This window comes from Heloderma suspectum, chromosome 1, assembly GCF_057233095.1.
Source record: "Heloderma suspectum isolate Gila_16-S chromosome 1, 16-S_ref, whole genome shotgun sequence".
Classification (NCBI taxonomy): domain Eukaryota; kingdom Metazoa; phylum Chordata; class Lepidosauria; order Squamata; family Helodermatidae; genus Heloderma; species Heloderma suspectum.
In genome coordinates this window covers 253305601-253318863 of record NC_139458.1, presented here as the reverse complement: position 1 = coordinate 253318863, position 13263 = coordinate 253305601, and the positions used below count along the sequence as shown (strand labels likewise).

At 40.0% G+C, this 13263-nt stretch overlaps 1 protein-coding gene across 12 annotated transcripts in view; it reads left to right on the top strand.

Moving 5' to 3' along the window:
• The window catches only part of MACROD2 (mono-ADP ribosylhydrolase 2), a 1364729-nt gene that overhangs the window by 180262 nt on the left and 1171204 nt on the right, over positions 1 to 13263 (top strand). For all 12 annotated transcript variants that reach the window (XM_084824196.1, XM_084824178.1, XM_084824167.1 and 9 more), the window contains exon 4: positions 12456 to 12485. In XM_084824196.1, coding sequence (XP_084680322.1) covers positions 12456 to 12485 — 30 coding nt within the window. The remainder of the gene's footprint in view (positions 1 to 12455; positions 12486 to 13263) is intronic.

Sequence of the window (13263 nt, the reverse complement as noted above, 5' to 3'; positions counted from 1 at the left end):
GACACGACTGGTTGGGACACCTTTACCTTTACCTTTACATTTGATCCAGAACTGTCCCTTGAGGCACAGATGAACTCAGTGGCATGAAGCACCTTTTATCAGCTTAGGCCGATATACCAACTACCCTCTTATCTGGACAGAGATAGCCTAGCTACAGTTATCCATGCTCTGATAACCTTTCGTTTGGATTACTGCAATGCATTATACGTGGGGCTGCTTTTGAAAACGGTTTGGAAACTTCAGCTAGTTCAAAATAGGGCAGCAAAATTGTTAACAGGGACTGGCCAACGAGATCACATTACGCCAATACTTTTTCCAGCTGCACTGGCTGCCAGTCCATTTCCCGGCCCGATTCAAAGCGCTGGTATTAACACTGAAAGCCCTTAATGGCTTGGGGCCAGGTTATCTGAAGGATCGTCTCCTCCCGTATGTCCCTGTCCAGACCCTAAGGTCATCCTCAAAGGTCCTTCTCCGTGAGCCCCCACCAAAGGAAATGAGGCTGATGGCTAGCAGGAGGAGGGCCTTTTCTGCTGTGTCCACCCGGCTGTGGAATGAGCTCCCTGGAGAGGTTTGCCTGGCACCTACATTGTTCTCCTTCTGGCACCAGGTGAAGACCTTTTTATTCGCTTAGTATTTTAGCATTTTAGCTTCTTAATCTTTTAGCTCTGGTGTTTTAAATCTGTATTTTAAATCTCTGCATTGCTGCTAGGTTTTATTCTGGTTGTATTGTTATATTGTAGTTTTAAGCTTTTATATTTTATATTGTTTTATGTTGCAGTCTGTGGTTTTAATTTTTGTGAACTGCCCAGAGAGCTTTGGGTATTGGGCGGGGTGTGTGTGTGTGTGTGTGTATATATATTCTGCTCTGTTCTGCACTGGCTACAGATGAAGTACGGTGTATCATTCTGGATGTCACATTTTAAGAAGGACTTCAACAAACTGGAGTGTGTCCAGAGGAACGATTGAAAGAGCTGGGCATGTTTAGCCACAAGAAGAGAAGACCGAGGGGATACACAATAGCCTCCTTCAAATATCTGAAAGCCTGTCATGCAGAATAGGGAGCTGAATTCTCTGTTGCTCCAGGAGGGCGAGACTAGAATCAATGGGTGGAACATGCAAGGAAACAGATTTTATCTAAACATGAAGAAAAACTTCTTAACTGTAAGAGCTGTTGAGCAGCGGAACAGACTGCCTGAGTAGGTGGTGGGTTCTCTTTTGTTGGAGGTATTTAAGCAGAGACTGGACAGCCATCTGTCAGGGATTCTGTAGCTCCATCCTGCATTGCAGATGTTTCAACTAGCAAGGAGTTAGACTAGATGATTTCCAAGATCTCTTCCAGCTTTCTGATTGTATGATTTTGTTGCGTGTCCCATTTTTGATTTTTAAATGTATAATCAATCCCCTGCATAAGTCAGCAAAGATTCCATCATAGCATTTTAATAGTCTGCATTTAACAACTGATGTTTACAGGACTACAACACCTTTGATGTACGATATGCATTGACTTGCATAGACTAGGGCAGTGATCCACAGCGTAGCCCTACCCCATATGAATCAGGCAAATCGGCCTTCAATGGTTACATGCATCCCACTTCAGTTGCATTTGAGAAGCCATGTTACTACTTGACTATTTATTTACAATATAGCTTCAGTGATAAACCAGTGAGACGTCCCATGAACGAATCACCTACAATTTGAAAAGATGAAAAACAACCCAGCAGATAAAGACACTGTCCTATATCACGAAAATCTTTGCTATTACAAGTGTTTCTAACTTGACTATTGCTGTTTGTTCCTGTCTTCCTTTCCAGAGGATGAGTGGTTGTGGTTTCTTTTATCTTCAAAGGTTTTGAAACATTCTTCTGGTTTTCATGGAATCTTGAAGGGAGAAAAGGATAACTGCAAACTGCATCATGTCACTGTTCCTACTGTATATAAACTTTCAAAATTAGCTAGAATTGATAATACATTAAGTGGAACACAAATGGATTGGTTTATTAGTTTTGTATTTGTTTAACAAGCACTTTCTGATATTATTTAATTGGAAAATAGATCATTATAGGCCAAGTTGAGAATATGACATATTGGCTTTTTATTTTTCAAGCAGACACTTAAAAGCTGAAGACCAACTGTTGTAAGATGATCATGTGAGGACAGTTTCAGTACAGTATGTAACTGGCTCCTCCGTAATGTATCAGTTGCATATATGTTATTTTTATGGTATTTCTGTTCTAAATGTCTTCTGGTTTATGTATGAAAGCAATTTTTAGGCAATTTACAAATATGTATATATATTTAAGTGTTTGAGAAATTATGGCAATAACTGCTTCATATTCATATTAGAATGATTTCTTTTTTCTATTTTCATCAGTATCCTTACCACATATACAAACAATAATACTGTGTTCTCACTGTTCCCATTTTTGACCTCTCTATGGTCGTGTCTGGAAGACATCACACTAGCTTGATTCCTTTTAAAACATAAATATGATTTATTGATTTCAGACAATCTTTTATAAGTGAGAAATTGGAAGAAAACCTATGAAAACCTGAAATAATTACCGGCCCCATCCTTTTGGGTACTTCTCCTTGACAATCTTCATTGAATTCAATAGGAGCTGTTCTTGCAGAGTTTCCACTCATATTAAAAGTTCTTGAATGGGAGGAATGCCTGATAAATGTGGCTACTGCATGTCTGTATTGTGTGTGTTCACTTTCTGGTGTGTATGTGTGAGAAAACTATTTGTACACTGGTTGCATTTGCTATAAAGAATAAATGGGTTTGTCCTTCTATAGCCTTATTCTGATGATCACTATATAATTTACTGTCCTTGTACAGTTCCTTATACATCTACTTTCTTTTAATAGTTATGTCAGTTTTCCTTATCGTTTTGTCCCCATTTAACTAACTTTTCTGATATTACAGCTGGGTCAGAGAGTGTTTTCCATTTAGCTGGAATGAGATCTATTACCTGAAAAGAGACCCTTACTACTCTCAGGACAAAAACAATGGTACTGATCATGTATTCTCTCTCTCTCTCTCTCTCTCTCTCTCTCTCTCTCTCTCTCGTTCTTTTTTAACCCTTAGAGGAATGGACCTCAGCAGGGTGGGGTAGGGTTAATACTTGCTTTAAGACTATGGGTTGGATCCAGAATTGTGTGGAATGGAACAATTCCATGGAGTGGAGGGGGGAAATTTTGCTGATTACCCCCTGCAGCCACCCCACCCCCACCCGCCAGGCCCTGAAAAATATGCTCCAGAGGATGGCAGAATCCTCCAGAACAATATGTGAGGTGATGCTAGGGGCTGCTGGGGGAAGGAGGAATCGGTGAAAACCGCCAACCTGCCCCCTTCCTCCAGCAAGAAGTATCTATTGGATCCCTGTTCCCTCTTGCTGATGGAAGGAGCCCATCTGTTTTTGGAGTAGCAACTCTGGATCCAACCCAAAAACACTTAAACAAAGGACAGATTGCCACTCCTGGTTGCCTGTATGATTGTATCCCATCTGAAAGTTTTGTAAGGTGGATTTTGGACAGAAAATCCTACATCTGAGAACAGTGGTGGTTTAGTGATTTATTTTATTATTATGTTCTTTTTATAATGGTTGACGCATTTTTTCACTGTTAGTAGCTTCAAAGCTCAGAATACCAAATGGCTCCACTCCCATTAGTATCATTAATCATCAGAGTTGCTGCTGTTGTTTTTTTTTCAGGCTACACTGTTCAGTGTAGACTTGAACCCAAACGATTACTCATGTGTTTGGGCTTGGCTACTGTGTGTTAGACAGTTTTTAACTTCCTCTCAATTACATCCAAGAAATTGGATTACAGTATCAGCCAGTGACTTTGACATTTACATGTTCTAGTTGGAAGGTCTGTCTAGCAAAGTATTAGGCTCTGCCAAAAATTATGATTGATTGTGTCTGTGTATAGTTTCTATATCTTGATGACTGCTCCTCTGCCCTTTCCATATATGTCACCACAACTGTATTTGCATGTCCTTAATGATACCAGGTTTCAAGTATTTATGCATTTATGCATACAAGGGGATTTTTCAGAGTGGGGCAGAGGAGGGGTGTGGCTGGTGGTATCTCTTTGGGTAGAAATCTATAGGCTGTTTATTGGAGCTGCTGGAATTGGGAGAACTAGTCTGATGTTGTATTGCTTTTCTCCCTTGTTGTAAAAGGAAAATTTTCAAGGTAGCAGGAGTGGTCTGTTCTTTCCTTCTTCTTACTATAAGTATATAGCTACCTACCTTAGTAGCCTCCCTTTTGTGTCATGTGGGGAAATAAAACCTATAGGAAGGGAGCTTTCAGCTTTCTGCCGTCTTGTCTCAAGTATCCTCTATTGGCCAGGAGGCCAAGGACCACTGGGAGGTCTCACCCCCTGTGTCTCCAGAAGAATGTCATGGCTGCCTTGAGATCTTAATGATATAGGGCAGGGCACAAATGTTTTTTAAAATAATAATAAAGAGGGAATCCAACCTGGCCTCATTCATCGACCAGAGAAGTAACAGATGCAGGGAGCTTGCTTTGCCCTCTCCTGCCTAAGACAATACCTATAAGAATTTGGAATTAAAACCTAATGCCTGAGTTTGCTTTTTTCCTCCTCCCTCCCAGTCCCCCTTTTCTTTTATGTCATGTCATTGAGATAGTTCCTGCTTTGAGGTTTACAATCTTACTAATCTTTGTAAGCTGTACTTTGAGCCTTTTTTGGTAACAGTTCTTCAGATAACTATCTTCCATTCTTTTACCTACTGGAATGTAAAGAAGGTTATGGTTAGCTCTCAGACTAAAACAATTTAAATGACTGGGACTTATTTATACCAGTAGACTTTGTCATCTTGTTTCCTGCATTTGACTCTGTTAGATGTACCATTTATAGCTAACTGAAAATAATATAACATGGCATAAATCTTCCTACCACTTACATTTTGGTTAAGACTAAGAACTATGCTTCAAGAAGTCTCTGGTTCAAACCCCATCTCTGCTGTGAATTCACTAGGTGGCCTTAGGTGAACTGCTGTTCCTCTCCTCACACTCCCTTCTCCCATCTGCAATATGGAGATAATAATACTGACTTGCCTTACATGGTTGTTGTCAGAATTACAAGGTGTTATATGTGAAGTATTTTTAATACTTTAATTTTTAATTCAGTAGCCAGGTTTTTCATATTGTTTGGATAGATCAATAATAATGCTTATTATTATTATTATTATTATTATTTTCTCAGTTATGTTGAGCAAGTAAAAAAAGTTTATTTACATGCAAATTCAAAATACTTTAGTTGTGGTAGTGAATAGAGCCTTGTAGCAATCACACACAATAGTAAGCGTCCTCAAGAAAAGTGAGAGTTCACATAGAATTGCTGACACTGTCACCTAGTCTTATCAGAGAGTCAGCATGAGGTATTGTCTGTGTGCAACTTCAATTTAGCAGGGTTGTGTATCATATTCACACTTAATCAGTGTTCAGTGCTTAGTCAGTGTCTGAGATTGATGACTTCCTTTTAGTTCTCTAGCCAGCTTCTTCTCAACACTTTAAATTCTCAATGAGTGTAAAGATGGGTGTTCCCAGTTTCCCATATTTGGGGCCTGGAGTCTATAGAGTAGATGCTTGTGGAGCCTGTCCAAAGGTACCTGGATTTCAAAAGTAAACTCCAGTGACAAAATGACCTTTATAGAAGCCTTTTACAAAATTTTGACATATACATGTTGGGCAGGAGAAGATTTTTCAGCACTGCTTAATTTCTAAAATTAAAGATAATTTGACTCACCCATATATCCTGGTAAATTCTTCCCCTTAATCCTAGATGTTGGGAAGACGGGGAGATTTGGCAGTGGTTATTTTATTTTTAGGGGAGTTGTTCTCATGCCCTTTATTGTTTCTTGGTGCGTCACTGAATAGTAGTACAAGCTCTAGTGAGTCCCACCATCTCTTAAGATGTGATGCTTATTAGGTAGTTGATCAACTTATGTAGCTTCTCAGGACACTATCCCCAAGTGTAACACTCAAGCACTGTCTCTGGTTATAGTGGATTAATGTAAGTCACTGAGTGGGGAACCTGTGGCCATCCAGATGTGTTTTTGGAGTCCAGCAACATCTGGAAGGTCACAGGTTCCTCTCCCCTGGCGTAGGAAGACATTACAGGAAACATAAGGATATAACAACTTGCCTTATACTATGATAGATAAATACTGTCTAGCCCAGTGTTACCTAATCTGACCAGTAGCAGCTCTTGGAAGTCTCAACTGCAGTCTTTCCCAGCCCTGCTATCGGAGTTTTTTTTAACATGAAGTCCAGAAGCAGCTATTGCTGAGTGCGTTGGCCTCAATTCACTCAGCGTCATTAGACCAAAGGCTAATTTAAAAAAAAAATGTTGTTTAGAACCTATTGAACACCCTAATGTTGGTTCTAGAAAACAAACAAATACATTGCCCCTTTAGTTAAATGCTGGCACTGTAGTCATGATCCCACAACACTATACCATATGATATGGGTGTGTCCTGTGCTGTCTGCCTTTTGGACAGATGTTTATATTCACATCAACTTTGTTCTTGAGGTCTCTCTTAAGTTCCATGACATCCATGCACTTTTAAACTACACAGCAGCATTATGGAATTTATCAGATGGGCAGAGTAAATGGATCCCTTGGGCCCTTATGCATTAATAGATACATCTCCAAAGAGATTAATCCTCCAGCACTGAAAAGAAAACAGCATCCCATTAATTCATAGCTGGAGCAAGACCTCTCCATGCTCTCTGTCCATGAACATGCAGAATATCATAGACCAGTGGTCTCCAAACCTTTTTGATTGCACACCCCTGTCAGTGAAAATTTTTTGAGCACCCCCCAATATATGAATATTTAATTTATAAATTATATACATGTACTACTGTATTAATATATTATGTACATTATAAAACATACACAAAAATAAAAATTGAACAGGATGAGATAAAGATGAGATACAATGTTTAAAAACGATTATAAAAATATTGTTTAACGATACAAAACCCCTTTTTGCTCTCACTTTAAAAAATAATATTAATAATACTATTTTTAGTGAGGGCAGTGTGATTGGATATGCTTCATTATTTTTGAAAATCTTGGTTTAACTCTTTCTGATACAGTGACACGAAGGTCTGGCTCTAAGTTCAGTTCTTTTTAAGCCACCTGTCCATTTTGTGAGAATTTAGTTCAGACTAGATAATCTGTAAATCCACGAGGGCACCGCTGTCAACTTGCAAGGAGGGGAAAGTTCTCCTTGCAAGGAAGGGAAAGGCATGCTTGGCCGGGCTCCTGCCTGCGCCCGAGCTGGGAGTTCTGGTTGCCAGCCCTGCATGCAGCCTGCACAGAGTCCCCACTGCTTGGCTGACTGGTGGCTTGGGCTGGGCTGTTAACCCTTCCCGCTCTCCTTTGGCAGGATGGAAGCTGAAAGGAAAGTGCCCACTTCCTTCTCGGCTTCATTCTGCGAAAGGAGAGTGGGAAGGGGTAATTTCCTTCCTGTTTGCCTTCAGCAGGAAGGCACCACAGCCCAAAGCAGTTGCTCTCAATAGGACAGGAGCTGAGAGCTTCCTACTGCCACCCACCTTGTAGGAGCAGTGGGAGGCTGCTCAATGATCAGGCAGCTTGCGCACCCCCGTGGATCATGTTGCACGCTCCCTGGAGTGCGTGCATCCCACTTTAGAGACCACTGTCATAGACAACAACAATGGACTATTTGGACTGCATATAAGGAATAGGCTATTTGGGCTGCATATAAGGAATGTACGCATGACTGTCTAAGCTATTCATGAATAGCAAGCATGGTTATTACTGGATCCTGCTTCTTTCACACTGTGAACAGAGGGGTCCCTTCCCTTCCTGCACAATGCTAATATACCTCTACATTTTTATATGCAATATGTGGAAAAAACAACTCTAATCAAAGACTGACTGAAATAAAAATAAAAATGGACGTCTGGGATTGAACTTGAATATATATAATAATGGTGTTGGTCAATTACACTTTTGACAGATGGTTAAAAATTATGTAACTAATTGGCAGTTCTTTCATAACTATCTTATCCAAGAGAGATTTTCCTGTGTAGCATTCAGAAGAGCTGCTTGCTCTCAACATTCTTACCTTGTTTTTGATTTGTCCTGAATGGATTTTGTGTGTGTATGAGAGAACAGCTCAAGCAAAATGCCAATGACCGGTAAAGATATATTCTGGAACATGTTAGAGGAAATATAGCTGCCTGTATTGTAAATTGCTGGTATCCTGCTTGCTAGCTGTCACCTATCTGTGATGTTTTATTGATGAAATAAAAAAGTGTCCTTTCTCTTACTAATCTCAAAAGAGTGCCTTCCTTCTCTCACAAATTCCAGATTCAACCCTCTATCTGTCTATCTATCTATTGCAGTTTAATAGTATAAACAAAATACTTGTTTTTCAGAATGCGTGGCTTGGATCAATACAATGTGAATTAAGCATTAAAGTATATTTTATTATAGCAACAGATACTCAGTTGTGTGGCATATCAGTTGTGTATGTTTTTTTTTTATTAAAGCCATTAGTGCATGCTGAAAAGATGATCCTGAAGAACTTAGCATTTTAAAGTGGCTAAATGTCTATTTTTCAGCGAAAGTAATCAATGCTGCTCTTTTAAATTGTTTACAATGTCACAAACATGTTATCTCCAGAGGCACTGCAGAAATACAGTACTTTGAAGTAAACAAATCCTACAATACTTGTAAAATATATTTTACTATGAGAAAATGTACACCCATTAAAAACAAACAAACCGATTTCCATGTTCTGTGTATCCAGGTATGTGATGCAAAAAACCTCCAAACTGCTTGTGAATGTTGAAACTGAACTGAATAATTTTGTTGACAGCATTATCCACAAAGGGCAGGTATCCAGTACTGGTGATCCATCAGCTTTAAGCATATTGTGATAGCGGGAGCAACTTCTAGCGCAACAGGAAACGAGCGCTTACTTGTACAAAGCAGGAAACTAGCCAAAACGATCACTTCTGGAATGGGACAAGGCAGCAGAGCTGGCTTCTGTGAGTCCTGTTGTCCCATTCCAGAAGCTGTAGTTTTGTCTAGTTTCTGGTTGCACTAGCCAGTGCGAGCGATGATTTCCACTAGCACAGTGGCAGCATTGGATACTGCTGAAAGAGAGAATTCTAAAGAGAAGTTATTTGAGTTTCCATGTTCTTCCCCACCTGTCCAGACACTGCTGTGTGATCTAACAACAATTCCATTCAAATTAAAATACTCAATTTATATGTAAAAGCCAATAGTGAAATTAAGCATTAGCATGATGTATATATCATGAATGATAGCTAGTATTCTGCTCAAGGTAGAGGCTTCTCTGAGGCTGGCAGGAGTCCATTGGCGTCCATCCAGGCTCCTTGAGGCTGAAATCCTGGTGCTTGCTACTGGCCCCTGGCTCCTTCCCTTGTGCGCTCACTAATCATTATTACTTAGTGATACTATTGTCACCTGGTTTATTCAGCAGCAGAGTACTGTGCCCCAGTGTGGCTTAATAGTCTGTACACAAGAAAGATCGATACACAACTGCATGAGCCAATGCACATCGTTAGTGGGATGATACGATCTACTCTCACATAGTGGCTGCCTGTTTTGAGCCACATATCACCTCCGGATGTAAGACGAAAAAGTGACCTTCAAGAATATCGGAAGATTATTGACAATCTCCAGCTACCAATATTAAATGACGTAAGCTACTTGGAGCGAAACAGGCTAAGATCGAGACATCCAGCCATTTCTACCGCTAAAGCTCGTCTAGAAGATTATTTTAATATCCACAACACGTGGAAACATTGGCTAGGAAACTGCCCTCCACAATGCTGAAGCTTGCCCTGCATCTTGGAAAAACCACCTGGATTTGACCAGCCCCGTGCGATATGGACAACCTTGAACCGAATTCGCACGGGTCATGGTAGATGTGCAGATGACGTTTATAAATGGGGCAAAACAACATCACCAAATTGTGATTGTGGGGCTGAAAAACAAACTATCCAACATATAGTGACAGAGTGTCAAAACCGAGCCTACAATGGAAACTTTGCTGATTTCCTGGCTGTGACAACTGAAGCAAAAAACCACATCTGTAACCTAGACATACGTTTGTGATCTTCCTGTCTATATTTTATATTTTATATTTCATATTTTTATGCTCTATGTTTTTATTGTAACGCGATGTGAATGTGCCACACGATAAATAAATAAATAAATAAATAAATATTCAATTGGGTTACTATTACTTGCTATTGTGAGGATGAAATTTGGGGGAGAAATGTGCATGTCAGCCTTGAGCTCCTTGGAGGAAAGCCAGATCATAAAAGTAATCAATTAATAAAACAAAGGCTGAGTTTGAAGATTAAGATTAGAATCCAATCTCTAAGGGTGCAACTTATGCATGTTGAGACAGAAAATAGTCCTACAACTCCCAGCATTCCCCACCATGGCTGGCTGGGCATGCTGGGAGTTGTAGGGCTATTTTTTTCTGTTTAAATATGCAAAGATTGTGCCTTAACCTGTCCTTCTTCGATGCTCCTGAATGCATGTCCAGTAAGGAGGCAGCACCCATGGAAGTACGGTCTCCTCTTTCAGGCAACTTTGGTATATAACAGCAGAGGTTAATTGTGAGGACACCCAAATTGATATACAATGCCAATGGAAGCAGCACTGAGGGGAAAGGAGGAAGAAAAGGATACTTCTGTTGCATGTATGTGTTTGCTTGTACACATCATGTAAAGATGCTCTAGGTGCTCTCATCCGTACAAACCACTTGTGTATGACCTCCTGTTGTCCCTCCCCCCACCCACCCCAAGTGACCATGGCGGCAGAGTGAGAAGGGGTGCCTGAAATACACTCCCATTATCCAGGGGTGGACCTCACTGATGCAAGAGCAGGCGCACCTTCAGGCTTCACACCTGGTTAAATGTTGCTGATGCACAACGAAAGTGTGTTTTATACTGTGTTACTTCTTGTTTTATGCACTTGAGATTGCCAGTATATGAACAAGAAGTTGTGACTCTTCTGGATTAATTAGATCTGCAATGAATAAAAGAAAGTCACTTGTATGTGTAGAAATGTCCAGTCAGCATGTAACAGTGTGGTGTACATGCTCAATTATGACCACAAGAGAAGATGCAAGAACAGTGTGGTCCCGGTGTGGGAGGTTTTGTGAGCATTTCAAGGACTATAGTTTAAGTTAAGATGAAGCTCTCCTACACAGAGGGAAAGATCCTGCACTGGCAGAATGATGGTTTTAGATGACATTTTTAGGATTTAGTACTTCCCGCTTTCAGTTTCTAGCTTTCTACTATTGTACTGATCAGACATCTGTTAATGGATTATATGGAGGTAAAAGTAGTATCTTAACAGATGAAGTCGTGGTTTGGTATCCGCTGCAGTACTTAGGTGTATTTCAGTTTGTGTGAATGTGCAGACATAAGTGTTCATGCATATGCATATGATTTTGTTAATGAGATGTACTGCTCATAAACCTACTGAAGGTTTCTACTCATAAAGTAGGAATCTTCAGTAGGTTTAGCAGAATTAAATAGATGCCAGAATATTCCTTTCAACTGTGTTGCCTCCCTATTCCCCATGGGGCTTCTCCTGTGAAATAAGTGATTTTACCTCATATTTTATTTAGGGATAAGTATTTAGGGGAAAAAATTATCTCATGTTTTATTTAGGGATGTGTGAGCAACCTTGTGGTCACTCCCCAAATTAATTGAGCCCCTTGAACATTAAAGTCAAATCTCAGAATCTTTCAGGGGTGGTTGTAGTGGGAGTTTCTCTTTCAGTTCAACTTAAACAGTTGAAGGACACAATGCCAGGCTTATCTTGGGGAAGGGGGAACTGGTAACAGGCAGTGGAGGGTGCCCCAGCAACGATGGTAGAGGTCCGGAGGGTCCTTTTCCCGGGTGGGAAATGATGCTGTAACAGTGTACTCCCTATACATGGTCTATGCAGAATTAAGTCCCATTGAGTTCAGTGGGGCATACACCCAGTTGAATGGGTATGGTATTGCAGCCTAAGCATCGTTTCCCACAGTGCTTGTTGAGGGTGGACTACAAGTTCCATAAAAATGTTTTTCCAGACAATGAGATGTCCATCAAGCCCAAGACATTAAGGGCCTTTCGGATTAATGAGTGACTTAGTCTATCACTTTCACTTCAGCTATGCAACCCCCTCCCCAACAACAACAAGTTGTGCATTTTTTTTCTATGTCATTATAAAAATAATCTTTGGAATGCCTATAGTCCTTGTATCAAGAGGGAAAATGGGCTGGCTGAAAAATTACATTAATATAGGGTTGTTGTTGTTGTTGTTGTTCAATTAACAAATGTGTTTTTTTAAATATTTGCTGTGCAGGTTGATATGTGGAAATGTAATCCTTGTTTCTGTTTGTTCTTCCATAGCTAATGCAACTCTTCTTGGAGGTGGTGGTGGTAAGTTTGACTTCTCCTCTCCTCAGTATTGCATGGAACAAAGTGTTTATTTTAAAAGTTAAAATCCAATCATCAGAACATTGGGTGGGTTGATTTAACATTGGACAGTTTGAGCATATGCTGTATATTCTAAATGTTTGCCATTTTAAAAATATGGATAGTCACTTTACATCCTGTTGGGCAGAGGCTATTCTTGGAAATGATGCCTGTTAGTGTAACCAACTTGAAATTAACTCCTAGGGTAAAATCCAACATAAGTTCCACTTAGAATAGATCCACTGAAATGAATGGGACTTAAGTTCATCGTGACTAACTTAAGTCCAATTCATTTCAATAGTTCTACTCTAAGTAGGACTTATGTTGGATTTTACTCTTAGGTTTGGAATCACCACAATCTGATTAAATCCTGTAATTGCAAGGTGACCACCTTCCAATTTACCTGGACGAAGAATTCAGTTTTGGAAAGAAGTTGAAGGGGCAGGAGGGAGGAACATTTGGTTTCTGAATCATTTGGCGTCCATGATTGCTGCTGTATCAGATGTGTTTTGAAGGAGAATCCTAACTGACTAGTGAGAAAAATATAACATAACGCATGATAATGTTACCATTTCTCTGAGCAATAGGAGTAGCAATGTCTCCCCTCCCTCCCCCCCTTTACGAACCTTCCTTTATTTTGCTTTCCATTTTAAAGCTCTGAAAGCTGTCTCAACAGTTTGGAAAAAATAATAATCTGTGGTTGATTTTTGGCATTTCTGTTGCTCATTTTGCTTCTACAGGA